The following is a 15,729-nucleotide window of genomic DNA, read 5'->3' on the forward strand; positions in this document are numbered from 1 at the left end:
GTCTATAGCAGAAAAGTTATTGCACATTAATGCTTTGGAGCTTAAAGCTATTTTATTGGTGTTGCAAGGATTTACACCAGTACTTACAGGAAAACACATTAAAGTTTACTGTGATAACACCACTGCAATGACGTATGTGAATGAAATGGGTGGTACAAAGTCTATCATTTGCAATGAGATTGCTACCAAAATCTGGGAATGGTGCCTAAATTCAAATGCTTGGATCACGTGTTCACATATACCAGGTAAGGTTAACACTCTGGCAGACATGGCGTCACGCTTGGTTAACGACAGGCATGAATGGAAACTTGATGAACGTATTTTCCAACAGTTGTGTAAAGTGTTTGGTACACCAGTTATTGACTTGTTTGCTTCTAGGCTTAATAAGCAAGTACCTTCTTATTGCTCCTGGAAACCAGACCCGGGGGCAACACATTTGGATGCGTTCTCCTTAAGTTGGGCAAGTTTCAAGCTCTCTTACATATTTCCACCATTTTCATTAATTGCTAGGTGCCTGCAGAAGTTGAAAGCAGAAGGAGCGAGAGTGTGGATGGTTGTTCCCCTGTGGCTATCACAACCATGGATGGGCACATTGCTCGGGATGCTCATCGATTACCCTCGCCTCATTACGCAGAAGAAAGCGGGGGAGGAGCACCCGATCATGCGCCACACACAACTGATGGCGTGCTTACTTTCAGGGAGCACTTGCGAGAACGAGGAATTTCTGAGGCGGGTACAGACATCATCTTGGCCTCTTGGAAACCAGGTACCGAGAAACAATACCGACCGCACCTTAAGAGATGGACACAATTTTGTGATAAATGGAACGTTAGTCCCTCTAATCCCACTGTCTCAAACATTATAAATTTTTTGTCTGAAACTTTTAACAGGAATGTGGGTTATGAAACCATCAACACGGCAAGAAGTGCTCTCTCGTCATTAGGCATTGTGGTGAATGGCTGCAGAGCGGGTAATCACCCCTTGGTCCTCAGGTTCATGAAAGGAGTATTTAATTTGCGACCACCCTTACCTAGATACACGGAAACATGGGACGTTCAACCAGTTCTGAGGGAATTGAAATCTATGTACCCGTTGCATACACTAACCCTTAGGGATTTGACATTTAAACTTGTTATGTTAATGGCACTGACCCAAGCTGCAAGAGTTCAAACTTTACATCTTTTGGTTAAAAATGGCATTCGCATAGAACAAGATTCTATTTCAGTTCAGTTAAGGGGTAACGTTAAGCAGTGCAGGCCCACGTTTAATGTCCGTTCAGTTAAGTTTCAAGCCTATTCCAGGGACACTAGTTTATGTGTATGTGTTACATTACAGCATTACCTAGCAAGAACGGAGGAGCTCAGACGGGGGCTTTCCCAAGATGATGATGGATTACTCCTCAGCTACGTTAGGCCACACAAGTCTGTCACTAAGGACACCATTGCCCGGTGGGTTAAGGCAATGCTTCAAAGGTCGGGAGTAGACACAACCAAGTTTACAGCGGGAAGTGTTAGGTCAGCGGCAGTATCAAAGGCCAAGGCTATGTCAGTACCTATTGCTTCTATTATGTCTAAAGCAGGATGGACACAGGAAAGTACATTTGCAAAATTTTATGACAAGCACATTGTGCCAGAAGTGGACCCGTTTCAGGAGGCCGTGCTCGTGTAGCTCCTGTAACACTTTTTTGGTACTGTTCTGTACTTACTTTGGGATGCCATATGGTTAGGACACAGTGTGGATATGGACAGGGACTCACTGCCATTATGCAAGGTTATGCATATGTGAATTATATTTTGGGTTTGGTTATTATGCATTATATGCAACGTTGGGGAAAGGTTATGCTGTTAGGGCAATTATGTATCATGTGATCTATCCACCTATATGTTCAATGAAGATTACAGTTGTGACATCATAATTTTATGATCCCTTCCTACAGTCCTTAGGTGGGGTCATTTGGTATAGGCATGACACCCACATGGCTTTAAAGCCTCATGTGGAATGCTCCACGTGGCAGAGGGTTATTTGACGAGGTAAAATTAAAAAGTATACGAGACTTATCTCGGGTTAGTTGAAGTATGCTTGGAATTTTATGAGTCAAATCACCTCTGCCGTAGTGGAGATTTCACATGCCCTCCACTTCCCACCCTTTTGTTTTTAATTGATGTACTTATGATCAGTTTTTGTTAGTTAGTGTCATGTGGGTGTTCGTTACTACAAAGTCTGACAGCTGGTGAGCGGCAGCTATATCTCATGTGAAATCTCCACTACGGCAGAGGTGATTTGACTCATAAAATTCCAAGCATACTTCAACTAACCGGAGGTAAGTCTCGTATACTTTATAATTATTAGTGTTGGTGTGTTGTGGTGACAAGTGAGTATGTATTTGTTTACTGAATGAGTCTACTGTACCGCAGTCTAAAATCTGTTGAGGGAGGCTGTTCCAGTCACGGATGGTGTGTGGAAAGTATGAGTGCTTGTATGCGTCAGTGTTAGTGTGATATGTTTGGTATTTGTGGATGTGTGTGTGTTGAGTACGTTGACTGTTTGCGTTGTATAGGTATGTGTGTGGGTCAATGTCAATGTGAGTGTTTGTGATCTTGTACATAAGTGTAAGTCTGTGTGCTTTTCTGCGTATGTGAAGATGTTCCATGTTTATCTGTTGTTTGATCATACACTTGACTTTCAAGGGTGTCGAGGCTCTCTCAGACTCCCTTGAGCGAGCACTTGGCACCCTGAGGGATTTTTTTGTATAGGCGAGGGGGGGAGGAGTAATGGGAGCAATGGGAGGAGTAATGGGAGAGGACATCTAGCTCATAATATAACCAGGCAGCTTAGAAGTAATTATAGGGGAGTAACAGAGGATGGGCTAAGAATCTTCTATACTAACAGCAGGAGCCTCAGACGCAAGATAGACTTACTAAGCGGTGAAGCTTGTTCAGAAAATTTTGACATAATAGCGATCACTGAGACATGGATAGACACTGCCAATAGAAATTTTAGATCAGAATTTGAAATAACGGGTTATCAGATGTTTCACAAAGACAGAAGGGGCAGAAAGGGAGGTGGAGTTGCGCTATATGTTTAAGACTCACTTAAACTCTTTCAAGAGGAGTATCTCTCCCACCCCTCCTCCCCTCTTTCTGACCTCTCTTTCGGCTTTTTTCTTTTTTAGAGTAGTGGCTTTTTTTTTTTTTTTTATTTTTTTTTTTTGTGTGCCTGAACTGTCTCTCTGAAAAAAAATAAAAAAAAAAATATTGTTTAGTTAACAATTCAGTCAAAACTAACATGGATTCAGAATCAGTTTGGGTGGACGTTTACAAAGGGAAAGAAAAACTAACTCTAGGAGTTCTGTACACGCCACCCAACCTTAACAGGCAGGACACGAGTGTATTAGTACAGGAGATTGGCAGGGCGAGTATGAGTAGAAATGTCTGCGTAATGGGGGACTTTAATTATAGGAATATAGACTGGGAAGACCTAGTGGGTGACCTGGAAGCCGAGGATTTTCTTGAAGTTATACAAGATAATTTCCTTAAGCAGGTAGTTACTGAGCCTACCAGAGGAGATAACATATTAGACTTAGTTCTAACCAATAATGGGAACTTGCTACGTGAGTTGGAGGTGGGCGGAGAGTTAGGAAATAGTGACCACAGAACGGTTCGTTTTATCTTAGACTGGGCGGTAACCCGCGAACCAAACCCAGTGTTAGTGCCAGATTTTAGAAGGGCAAATTACGAGGGGCTTCGAAGACATCTTGAAGGGGTAAACTGGGATAATTTAGGGATTCATGAAGGCCAGAACTGCGGATTGGAGAGCCAGGAGAACCAGGTAGAAATGTCTTACAATATGTTAGTTAGAGTAATAGTAGAGGGGCAAAGACAGCATATACCACAGCGAACACTTAGAAAAGAAAACAATGACCCTAAGTGGATGACTCGTGGACTAAAACACGAGATAGGGTTAAAGAAGGGAATTTCTCAGAAAATAAAGAATGGTGAAACACATCTCAGGGGCCGGTAAGTCGAACTATCTAGATTAGTTAAGAAAAACACCAGGATAGCAAAAAGGAACTATGAGATCAAAGTAGCAAATGAGGCGAAAAGTAATCCTAAGGGTTTCTTTCAGATGTATAGAACAAAAACACGGGAGAAAATTGGACCGTTGAAAATAAACACAGGGGAGCTAGTAAAAAATTACGAAAATATGAGCACATTGTTGAATGACTACTTCCTTTCAGAATTCACACAAGAGGAACGAACGACTTTTCCGGAAAGGGTTCAGGTGTACGAGGGCGGGGATGGCGATAAATTGAGGGATATAATCATTACCAGGCAAGTAGTTCAGGATGAGATAGATAAGCTTAAGAAGAACAAGTCGCCAGGTCCTGACGGGATATTTCCTAGGGTATTAAAGGAATTAGGTGATGTACTCAGTGACCCACTAACCAACATCTTTAAGATGTCGGTAAATACTGGCTATATGCCGAGCCTATGGAAAATAGCTAATGTGACGCCGATTTTCAAAAAGGGGACAGGTCAGTTGCTTCAAACTATCGCCCAATTAGCTTTACATCGGTTATAGGCAAGATGCTGGAGTCCATAATAGCCAGGAACATTCGGGAGCATTTAGAGAAACATAGCTTAATTCACGACTCGCAGCATGGGTTCACGAAAGGTAGGTCATGCCTCACCAATCTCTTGTCATTCTACAATAAAATATTTGAGGAGGTAGACAGAGATGAAAATTATGATGTAATCTATCTTGATTTTAGTAAAGCGTTTGACAAAGTTCCTCACCAACGACTGTTGCTTAAATTACAGGCTCACGGAGTAGAGGGTAAAGTTTTGAACTGGGTCAAGGCGTGGATTAGCAATAGGAAGCAAAGAGTGCAAATCGATGGTAAAAGATCTGACTGGGGATGTGTTACGAGTGGGGTCCCACAAGGTTCGGTATTATGTCCACTTTTGTTTATTATTTATATCAATGACTTAGATACAGGAATTAGTAGTGATGTCAGTAAGCTTGCAGATGATACCAAGATCGGTAGAGTAATTGAGTCGGATCAGGACGCTAGTATTCTCCAGGGTGAGCTAAACAGATTGTATGACTGGGCGGATAAATGGCAGATGGAGTTCAATGTAGGGAAGTGCAGTATTCTGAGTGTAGGTAGGAACATCCCCTCTCATAACTATTGCTTAAATGACACTCATCAGCAGGTCTGGGTGCGAGAGGGATTTAGGGCTCTTAGTGAGCTCTGATCTCCGTCCAAGGTCACAATGCATTCAAGCTAGAAATCGAGCAAATAGAGTACTGGGATTTATTTCAACGAGCGTAAGCAACAGAACGCCGAAGTCTTCCTCAAACTATATTTAGCATTAGTTAGACCTCATCTTGACTATGCGGTTCAGTTCTGTCACCTTACTATAGAATGGATATCGAAATGTTAGAATCAGTGCAGAGGAGGATGACTAAGATGATTCAGGGGTTGAGAAACTTGCCATACGAGGAAAGACTCAAACAGTTAAACTTGCATTCTCTAGAAAGGTGAAGGGTGCATGGAGACATGATCGAGGTCTATAAATGGATGAAGGGCTTTAATAAGGGAGACATTCATAAGGTTTTGTTGGTAAGAGAACCGGGTAGGACACAAAGTAATGGGTTTAAACTGGATAAATTCAGATGCAACAGGGACATAGGGAAAAATTGGCTTACAAACAGGGTGGTGGATGAGTGGAATAGGCTCAGCAGTCATGTGGTGAGTGCCAATACAATTATCACATTCAAAAATAGATTAGATAAATTCATGGACAGCGATATTAGGTGGGGGTTAGATACACGGGAGCTACACGGGAGCTTAGGTTCAGAGGAGCTGCCTCGTACAGGTCTACCGGCCTCTTGCAGACTCCTATGTCAATGTGAGTGTTTGTGATCTTGTACATAAGTGTAAGTCTGTTTGCTTGTCTGCGTATGTGAAGAGGGTCCATATTTATTTGTTGTTTTATCCGTGTTGTGACTCCAGGCGTTCGACTGTAATTGTTTGTAATGAACCTAGCCGCCTTGGTTTTGATTCGTTCTAACCTATCAATGTTTCTGTGTGTGTGAGGATCCCACATCGTGGAGCAGTATTCCAGTGTTGGTCTCACAAGTGTGTCATAAGCTATGTGTTTAATGTCAGGTGTGCAGTTATGTAAATTCCTCCTCAGGAGCCCCAGTGTTCTGTTGGCTGTGGCACTGATATGGTCTATGTGAGTGTTGAATTTCAAGATAGTTGAGAGATGGATACCAAGGTACTTGTGTGTGTGAACTGATTCTAAATCTGAATTGTGGAGAGTGTAAGTGTGATGGATGGGGTTGTGCGCTCTGGTGAATCTTAATAGTTTGCATTTGTCTGGTCAGAAGTGCATCTGCCAGGTGAGCTCCCACCGCTCGAGGGCGTCCAAGTCATTTTGTAGTAGTCTGCAGTCGTCGGTAGTCTTTACTGCTCTTAATAGCAAGCTATCGTCGGCAAATAGTCTAGTGGAAGAGTTAGGCGTTGACAGTGGAAGATCGTTAATGTACAGGAGGAAAAGAAGGGGGCCTAGAACGGTGCCTTGTGGGACACCTGAAGAAACAGGGACAGTGTCAGATGAAGATCCCTCAAGAAGAACACGTTGAGTCTTGTTAGTAAGAAATGCAGTGATCCAGTGAAGAATAGGTCCTGAAATAGCGTAGTATTTCAATTTTAACGTCAGTCTTTTGTGCGGGACTTTGTCGAAGGCTTTGGCAAAATTTAAAACAATAGTGTCAACTTGTTTAATGTCACGTCGGTCAAGTAGCCTCGTTATGTCGTGATATGTAGTAATGAGTTGCGATTCACATGAGCGTTTAGGTCGAAAGCCGTGTTGTGAGTCAGTAAGGATGTTGTTTGCGTCAAGGTGATTCATTATGTGTTTGTGTATTATGTGTTTGAAAATTTTACATGGAATCGATGTTAGTGAGATGGGGCGATAATTGGCAGGGTCAGTCCGGTCACCTGTCTTGAATAAAGGATTAATGTTTGCCAAAAGCCAGTCAGAGGGTAATGAGGTGGATGATAGGGACTGGGTGAATATGGCCTGAAGGATGGGGGCAAGGATAGGGGCAAAGGATTTAAGGATGAAGGCGGGAATGTTGTCGGGGCCAGTGGACTTAGTTGTGTCAAGTCCTTCCAGTAATTTCTGTATTCCGTTAGTCGTGATGTCAATGGGGGCTATGGGGGGGAAGGGGCTGTGTGGCATGTTACATACATACTCCTCCTCTACCTCTACTCAAAACTGCTGCTGTTACAGCTGCTGGACCTCCATCCTCAAAACTTCTTTTTTTTTTAAATATTCTCTTCATCTCTATTTCACAGCTTCCCCGTCTCTCAACATTTTTCCATTCTCATCCATAACTTCCTTTATTTTACTTGGGGAGATATTTTCTGCATTTCTTCCGTTTTTTACTTCTCTCGATTATGATTTCCTGTTCGCTTTATATTTTTCACAGTCTTTTTCCAAAGTCTTATCAACTCTCTTCTTACTTTCTTTTATTGCTTTTTTTAACTTCATTTTGCATTTTTTTCTTTCCCTTTATACTTGCTCAGCCATATTTTTTTCTTGAGTTTTCTCAAAAAGTTCCCTTTTCTCTTTTACTATCCTCCTTATCTCTTCTGTCCACCATGAATTTCCTTTTCTTTTTCCATCCCTCACCACTTTCATCCCTAACACTTTTTTTGTTGTAGTTAACACTACTTCTTTAAATGTTCCAAAAACTTTTTCAATATCTGTACTATCTTTTACACTTCCCCATTTTTCACTCAAGGCCTCTACCATTTCACGTTTATACTCATCTTTTATATCTTTTTCCTGTAACATTTCTATCATTAATATTTCCTTTTTTACTTCGCCTTTCTTTTCAAATACCCACTTTTTCCTCATCCTTAATCTTGCCGGCACTGCAAGATGGTCAGAGCCATTGAACATTCCTCTTACTACCTTCGCATCACAAATATCCTTTCTAAGTCTTCCATCTACTGCCACATAATCAATCAATCCTTTCTGCTCATTATCTTCCCCCTCCTCCATGTGTATCGGTGGATGTTCTTGTGCTGAAAGAAAGTGTTCGCTGGGAACATTCCCCTCTCAGCACAGACATCCACCAGGCACTCTTCATTTTCATTCTTTCCAAGTATCCCCCATTTTCCCACCACATCCATTACACATTCATCACCCACTTTAGCATTCATATCTCCCAACATAATAAGTTTCCTTTCTTTCTCAAAACCCTTCAAACATGCATTCATTTCCTCCCAAAAAACTTCCCTGTCCCTCAGTCCTTTTTTACTTTTCACATTTACTGGTGCATAAATACACACCCATGCATACTTTACTAAACCTACTTCTCCTTTCACCCACACAATTCTTGATCCCTTCCAACCATAATCAGTCACACCATTCCACACTCTTTCAGACATCACAATAGCACATCCTTCCTTACTCCTGCCTCTATACTTCTCATCCATCCCCATCCATACAACCCCCCCAGGCACACCCTCCCACGTACCCTCTCTACCATCACTCATACCAGTTCCTTTAATAAATAAGAAAATGGTTGTCTTATGTTATTTAAATCAATAGTCAGGGAATGAAGAGGGCAGCAAGTGGTGATGTGTCGGTCTGGCGGTACCTGAAGGTGGTCCAGGGTGAGCGGTCGAGTGTCCACCTCTCCACCTGGCTGTTGTTCCTGTTGCTTCCCACTGATCTTCAGGTTGTACACCTCCTCCTCCACCCACTTGGCTACCAGCCCAGCCTCCACCATTCTGCCCAGTCTAATGGACGGCAAAAGAAAGAGTGAGACGCCGGTGAGGCATAGGCGCTGTGACCATTATTTGTAATTTTTTTTACGAAGCAAAAATTGGAAAATCATCTTGTATTTGATAGTAGTTAATGCAGTCATGGAGTAGTGGTTAGAGTGCCTGGCTGTGCCATCTTGTTTCAATAATTTGAAACAGGAGGAGTGGCTGGACTCGTTAGGGAATATGGTACTCACATGATGCTGAATTTCTCTTTGAAGGGAGCACCTCGGAAGCATGCGATACCATACAACTGAGGCAAGAAAGTTTCACGTGAAATGTAAAATTTTTGTCGTCCTTTTTGGGAAGCCCGGATTTCCAGATTGAGGCCGCCACTCATATACACAATGTCCTCTGTCAGCACCTGAGGGAAGGAAGTTGTGCAGGTTAATCTTCCACTGGCAGAAGACAAAACTTTCTTTGATTGATTGCCAAAAAATATCTTTCAGGCATCACATATACTCAGGTAATCCTCAAGTTATGGCGGGGTTTGGTTCGGACAGGCAGGTCATAAGTTGAATTGGTCGTGTCAAAATTTACTTTAAAAAATAAAATACTATACTCTTTAAATGTCCCTCCGCAAGCAGATAAAGCAGCATTCCTGTGCCTCCTACCCTTCCTCGCCTCTGTCCTCATGTGCTCACCTCACCTCACCCTCAGTTCAGTTGATCCGTTAGTGATGTAATTTTGTGCAACTTTAAGCAATAGTTACCTAAGGTGTGGCAAGATGGCGGAAGTGGCCTAATGCCCTGCCGAGACAATATGTGGAAGGTTGTGTTGGCTGGGGTGGGGTGGGGTAGGGTGGGGGTGCAGTGTTTGTAAATAAAGTACTTGTCATAGTTATATGAGTGGCCATTGTCACCTCTGCTGCATCTGTTTACCTTCTATGAATGTTTTATTCAACTCTGATTGCTCTTTCCAGTAAAGGGTCACCTGTAAGAGCTATTGGGTGACTACTGTGAGGGAGCTGTTGGTGTGGAATGCCATCTTGGTTGTCTCCAGCTGACTGACTGTCCACTTTGCCCCACCCCCCCACCCCCCCACCCCGACTTGTCTTGTCTTGTCTTGTTGTAGTTTAGGTGATGTTCACCATGGTCGACTTGGGAGTCTACCACCTCTACACTGGGCTCCACTCCTGGTGTGGCTCAGCTGCTCAGGGAGAGAGTTACTCTCTGCCCCCCTTGGAGTAGTCGCGTGTAGGATAGGGGGCTCATCAGGGGTCCCCGGCAGGAACAAGTCCAACTTTCTCTTGAAAGTTTCCGTGCTGCAGTTAGAAGTGTCCATTGTGTCCCTCGGCAGGCAGTTGAATAGTCTTGGTCCCTCGTTGGTAAAGCTGGCAGCATGTATGGACCTAAGACGTTGACTGACTGCTCCAATGGATGTTCTGGAGCAGGTGCAACCAAACCAGGGGTGTGTCTGGCCTCTAATCCCTCCTTCAGTTTGCGATAATGGGTTTGGGACTTGCTTCTCCATGATTTTCCAAGTGTAAATTATATAGTATCTCTCCCTTCGTCTTTTCGTCTTTGGAGGGAGTAGAGTTGCAGAGTCTTAAGTCGGTCTCAGCAGCTAAGATTTTTCACACAGTTCAGCTTCTTTGTGAAGACCCTTTGTGTCTGTTCCAGTCGCTTGACATCATAAATTTTGTGAGGGGACCACAGCTGGCACAGGTACTTCCAGGTACCAGGGACTTCCAGAGCGGGAGGAGGTGTACAGGTTCCCTCGTCTGGAAGGTACGGAGTACCCATCCGGTCATCCTGCTGGCCGTCCTTGTGATGTTGTCAATGTGCTCAGTGGGTGAAAAGTCATTACTGACTAGTACCCCCAAGTCTCGTAGGGAGCTTTTCTCTGCAATTTCCCGACCTTCCACCTGGTACTGTGAGGTCTTGAGTTGGGCACTTTTCCCATATCTTATTAATTCAAATTTATCTTTGTTGAAAAACATGTTTTTGTCCACAGCCCAGTTGGTTAGTTTGTTTAGATCAGCTTGTAGGGTTTTGACATCTGGGGTTGTTTTTGCTCTGCTTATCCTGGTGTCATCTGCAAATGATGATACTTTTGACTGGGTAACTTTTGTTTATATCCCCCATCATGATTAGGAAAAGTAGAGGTCCTAGTATCGAGCCCTGGGGAACTCCGCTCCTCACTCCAGCAGTACTTGATGTTGCACTGTTGACACTGACCGACTGGGTTCTGCCACTAAGGAAGCTGTGTAGCCAGACTCCTATTTTTCTTGGATCCCCAATTCCTTCATTTTGTGGAGGAGTAATCCGTGATCTACCTTATCAAATGATATGGCAAAGTCCAGATAGACCACGTCCACATTCTGCCCATCTTTCACTTTGCTAATTAGGTGTTCATGATGTTCTAGCAGTTGTAATAGGCATGACCTCCCTTTGTGAAACCCGTGCTAGGTTTAGTTTATTTCTATTTCATTCATCTTTGACGCCTGCTCTTAGGAGCTCCCACTAGGGGATGGCCACAGCAGAAGAGTTTCCATCTTTCTCTATCCAGACACTCCACTCCTTCCATCCTCTAGGTAATTCACTAGTCTCTTCCTCACAATTCTTTCCAGCGTCTTTGTTACGTGAGAAGTTAAGACTACTGGCCTGTAGTTCTTGGCCTGGCTTCTTGAGCCCATTTAAAGATGGGGGTGATTATCAATTCTTTAAGGATATCTTGGATTTCCCCCGTGTCCAGTGATTTACGGAAGAGAATGTATAGTGGGTGTGAGAGATCATTTTTACAGTTCCTGAGTAAGACTGTGGGAATGTTGTCAGGTCCACCTGCAGAGTTGGGGGGACATTTCACAGATGGCCTCAAGTATGTCTTCTGTATTGACCATACAGACTTGAGGAACACCGCTGGTTTTATGGGGGGGGGGGGGGCATCTGCTATGACTGATAATGTACACCTGTCGCCCCATACTCGTGGATTCACTATTTGCTCATTCGCATGTTTATGGATTTCCCCCAAAATGCACATACGCGGCCCAAGGGGAATTTTCACTGCACTACTTCAAATATTCATGGTCCCCCCGGATTATTTGGCCGTCCCTGATGAAACGGTGATGTATACATGAATAAAGCAGCTTAATGTATCATAAGTGGCATCATTCATCAGCTATACGTACCATAAGCTGTTCTGAAATTTATGTAAACTTATTACAAATATATACGTAGTCATTGAAATCTCACTTAACTGTTGGGTTCTCGCCCCAAAGTCTCTGCCACTCTCTTTTCAACTTCAGTTGGCTAAGCATACCCAACCATGTGAATTATTCACTAGTGAATGCTACTTCTATAAAGATCAAGTGATAAAAATATGAAATGGGTATAAGCACCGTATCATAACTGCAATACCAAATACTGCACCGGCGGCACCCACTGTTGCCAGTACTGAGCAGTGTGGTGCCCTCACTGTGTTGTGTAGTCAGTACTGCCATTACTGGTACTAGTACTGGTACTAACAGTACCAGATATACAACACGGTAATGGTATCAGACTGTTCAGTGCAGGTACCGGTGGGTACTGACAGGCACCTACATGCCTACACATGCGTACATGATGACCTGTCAGCATCGAGAAAACTTAATACTGTACCAGTGATACTCACTGTTACTAGTACTTAGTGATCTGGCCCCATTACTGTGTTGTACAGCCAGGACTGTTTGTACCACTACTGGTACTGGTGCTGTCCAGCCCTATTGCCAACAGGACCTGTTTATTTAACAGCTGAACGGCTGCTTGCAGTTATGATCAAATATGTTATATACCCATTTCATATATTTATCACCTGATTTTTATAGAAAGAAGAATTTATTACTAAAAAATCTGCATAGTATGATATACTCAAGCACCTAAAGTTGAAAAAGAAAATTGCATGTCCTTCGAGGTGAGGACCCAACAGTGAGATGTCAGTGACTGTGTCTGTAGGAGGTTTATGTAAATTACCATACAGTTTATAGTATGTACTACATATATCTGATGAATAATGCTACTTATGATATTTTATGCTGCTCTCAAGTAATGGATTGATCCTGCTCAAAGGGTTGTTTCTGCACGAGACAACCCTGAGTGAAGGAGACCAGGGGAATGCCCACGTAACTCAAGGCTGGGACAAGTTGACCGATCCTGACGGGAATGACTTGAGATGGACAGGGCAACTGCTTGGGAGCTTACTCAGGAAGACTGTTGGGAGTGGAGGCAGCAAGTGAGTGAAGCGATGCTCCCCAGGCGTATGCTCCCCATTAGTGGTCAGGTACCGGAAATGCTTTATTAGGTACAGTTTGCGTAAAATTGCTCAGTGTTATTTTGTGAGTCGAGAGGCTTTTTTTTGGGGGGGTGCACCAAACATTTGCGGAAATTTGCTATTTGTAGGGGTCTGCATCACCTAACTCCCACAAAAAAGAGAAGCTCAATACTAAACAATGTTGCCGGCTTGCATGTTCGTAGCTCGAGACACTGTTTGTCACCCGTGACGTTATTTGTTCAGAAAATTTGTTTGTGAACCGATTTGTTCGAGATGAGAGGCATTCGCGACCCGAGGCTCCACTGTATATATGACGCAAAGTACATGCAAAAGCTCGTCACACTTTAGTTAACTTTTTTTTTAATCAGACAAAACCAACATTATATAACTTCACTGGATGAAGACTATATAAAACAAGCCAGTTTGCCCCTAGGAGTCCCTGCAATACCTGGCCTACCTTTTCCATGGCTTGCTGGCCAGACTTTGGGAAGCTCCGTTTTGGATCCATTAACTCCCACAGTTCATGAAAAATTCCTGAATTAGCATTCTGAAAGAAAGAAAAAAGTAGTACTCTTACTGTTGTTTAATTATTATGTACAACAAAAACCAACAACTTGCAGGCATTGTTACACAAGTTTCGGTTGCTAAGTGCTGCTTGACCATGAGATTGTAGGAACTGTCTCACTCTCATCCAGTCATCAAGGATGGATTTACTATGACAGTGTTGACAATATCTCACTCTTAACCCCTGCAGTGTTGATGCAGTACGATGTACTGCATGAAACATTGCGTGTGGTGGCGTTGAGGCAATATGTTATATTATGTGATAATTACCTAAACATTTCACTGTTTTCCTGAGTGTTCATGTAGTACGGTGTATATACTACATGGAATATAGTGTGCAGTGGTGTTGATGTAGAATGTCATACTGTGCAATAACTACATAAACAATTCACTGTTTCCCGAGACTTCCGTGGTTTCTAAAGTGGTGGAGTAATGATGGAATGCGAGGCTCACCACCCTTGTGTATCACAAATGTATTCCACCCACGCCACCTGCTGTGGGGTTAGAAGGACTGGCTGAGTAGGAACAGGTGGATGATCAAGGTGGTCGTCACATACACAGCACTCCCGTCAGAGGTGGACTAAGTGTGCCACCTACCCCAGCAACCCACCTGACAGCACAGTGCTCAGGCAGCCTCGCCTTGACTCGATGAGTCGTGGGAGTTTGCCTTTCCAGTGGCACCTCAAAGGACCAAGTTGCTTGACATTTTTGTGAACCTGTTTACTTTTTGTGTGCTTCCATTACCTCTGGATTCTCTCTTTTTTCTATGGGGTTACCTTCCTAAAACTCCTGTTGATAATTACACATTGCTGGTGAGAAAAAATGTAATGTCTTTATTCTTTGATCATGTAAACATATTTTTCATTTTCACTGGCTATTCCATTAAATTGAGGGTCAAATGTATTTTATGGTCTGGAATTCAAACATTACCAGTACTGCCACAAGAAAAAAATCCAATATAATATTCACTACCTGATTCTTTTTAGAAGAGTCTTGTTGAAATCCCATAATGAGTTGACCAGGTATAAAAGGACCTGACAAGTACAGGTGTATCATCAGGGAGTCTGTAGTCTCAAAAAACGAAAATACAAAGACAAACCAAGGACTCACTTTGAAAAGGCCTTCCTGATTAGTGGTGGGCTGCACCGCAGGCACAAAGCCTCTGCGGGTTGCATCTATCAAGTCCTGCAGGGAGTTGATGGACTTCTCAAGAATAGGCTTGGTGAGGTATGAGGTGAGGCTGCCAGAGTACATGGCTGATGGAAAAAGAATAATACGATCTAAAGTGAGTTACTGGGTGTGTATATCAAAACAAACGTATAAAAAAAGACAAGTATATGTATAAATATATTGGGAGCATACACAATAACTGCGTCACACCCAGCAACGTCACGTGGCCAGCACCCAATCCCCCATGAACACCACCTCAGCCTCCACCCCTAGGACCACCCAGACCACAACTGCCTTGCCCAATGGTAGGAAATATAATAATACCCCATGGTTCAACTCAGATGTGAAGGTTTAATCATTCTGTAAGACTCCCCTCGTTTAATAGGTATTCACACAGTACGATCGGCATATTAAGCAACACTGCTGTATAGGGATGAGGAATAGGTTAGGAAAGTGTGTGTCAAAGGCACGATCAAGGTTAGAGTATGCAGCTGTTCTCTGGGTGCTGTACAGGATAAAGCGCACAGCTTGAAGGAATACAAAGAGCCATAACTATATTAGCACCAGCTTAGCACAACAAAAGACTGGATAATTTGAAAGTAATAAAGTTGAATGTTCAAGGCGGTAAGGGGAGTAAAAAAGGTGACCGACTCCTATCTTATGATAGGAGAACAAAAGGTGAAAAATACAAGTTAAAGACCCCATTCCCGCTGTGTTCTGCTCCGAGTGCTCTTGTCTCGTGGTGAACAAAGGGAACCCACGCTCGCGTCTTCGACTTGTACAAATAGGATGCACGTACACCAAGTCACCGCTTGTAAAATAAGGCATTTTTAGTGATTTGCTTTTGTTTGTTAATCAAAACACTCATAAAGTAAGGCACTCGTAAACCGAGGCAT

General features: G+C 43.1%; 1 protein-coding gene across 1 annotated transcript; it reads left to right on the forward strand.

The window, feature by feature from the left end:
* Nucleotides 1-579: 579 nt before the first annotated feature.
* On the forward strand, nt 580-1,835 carry LOC126995099 (uncharacterized). Its single transcript, XM_050854384.1, has one exon. The coding sequence runs from the start codon at nt 580-582 to the stop codon at nt 1,666-1,668; it is 1,089 nt and encodes a 362-aa protein (XP_050710341.1). The 3' UTR covers nt 1,669-1,835.
* The last annotated feature ends 13,894 nt before the right edge of the window (nt 1,836-15,729 follow it).

The sequence above is a fragment of the Eriocheir sinensis genome, unplaced genomic scaffold, assembly GCF_024679095.1.
Source record: "Eriocheir sinensis breed Jianghai 21 unplaced genomic scaffold, ASM2467909v1 Scaffold982, whole genome shotgun sequence".
Classification (NCBI taxonomy): domain Eukaryota; kingdom Metazoa; phylum Arthropoda; class Malacostraca; order Decapoda; family Varunidae; genus Eriocheir; species Eriocheir sinensis.

What these genes read in the sequence shown, in the direction of transcription:
- LOC126995099 (XM_050854384.1), top strand. Translation starts at nt 580, where the DNA reads ATGGATGGGCACATTGCTCGGGATGCTCATCGATTACCCTCGCCTCAT.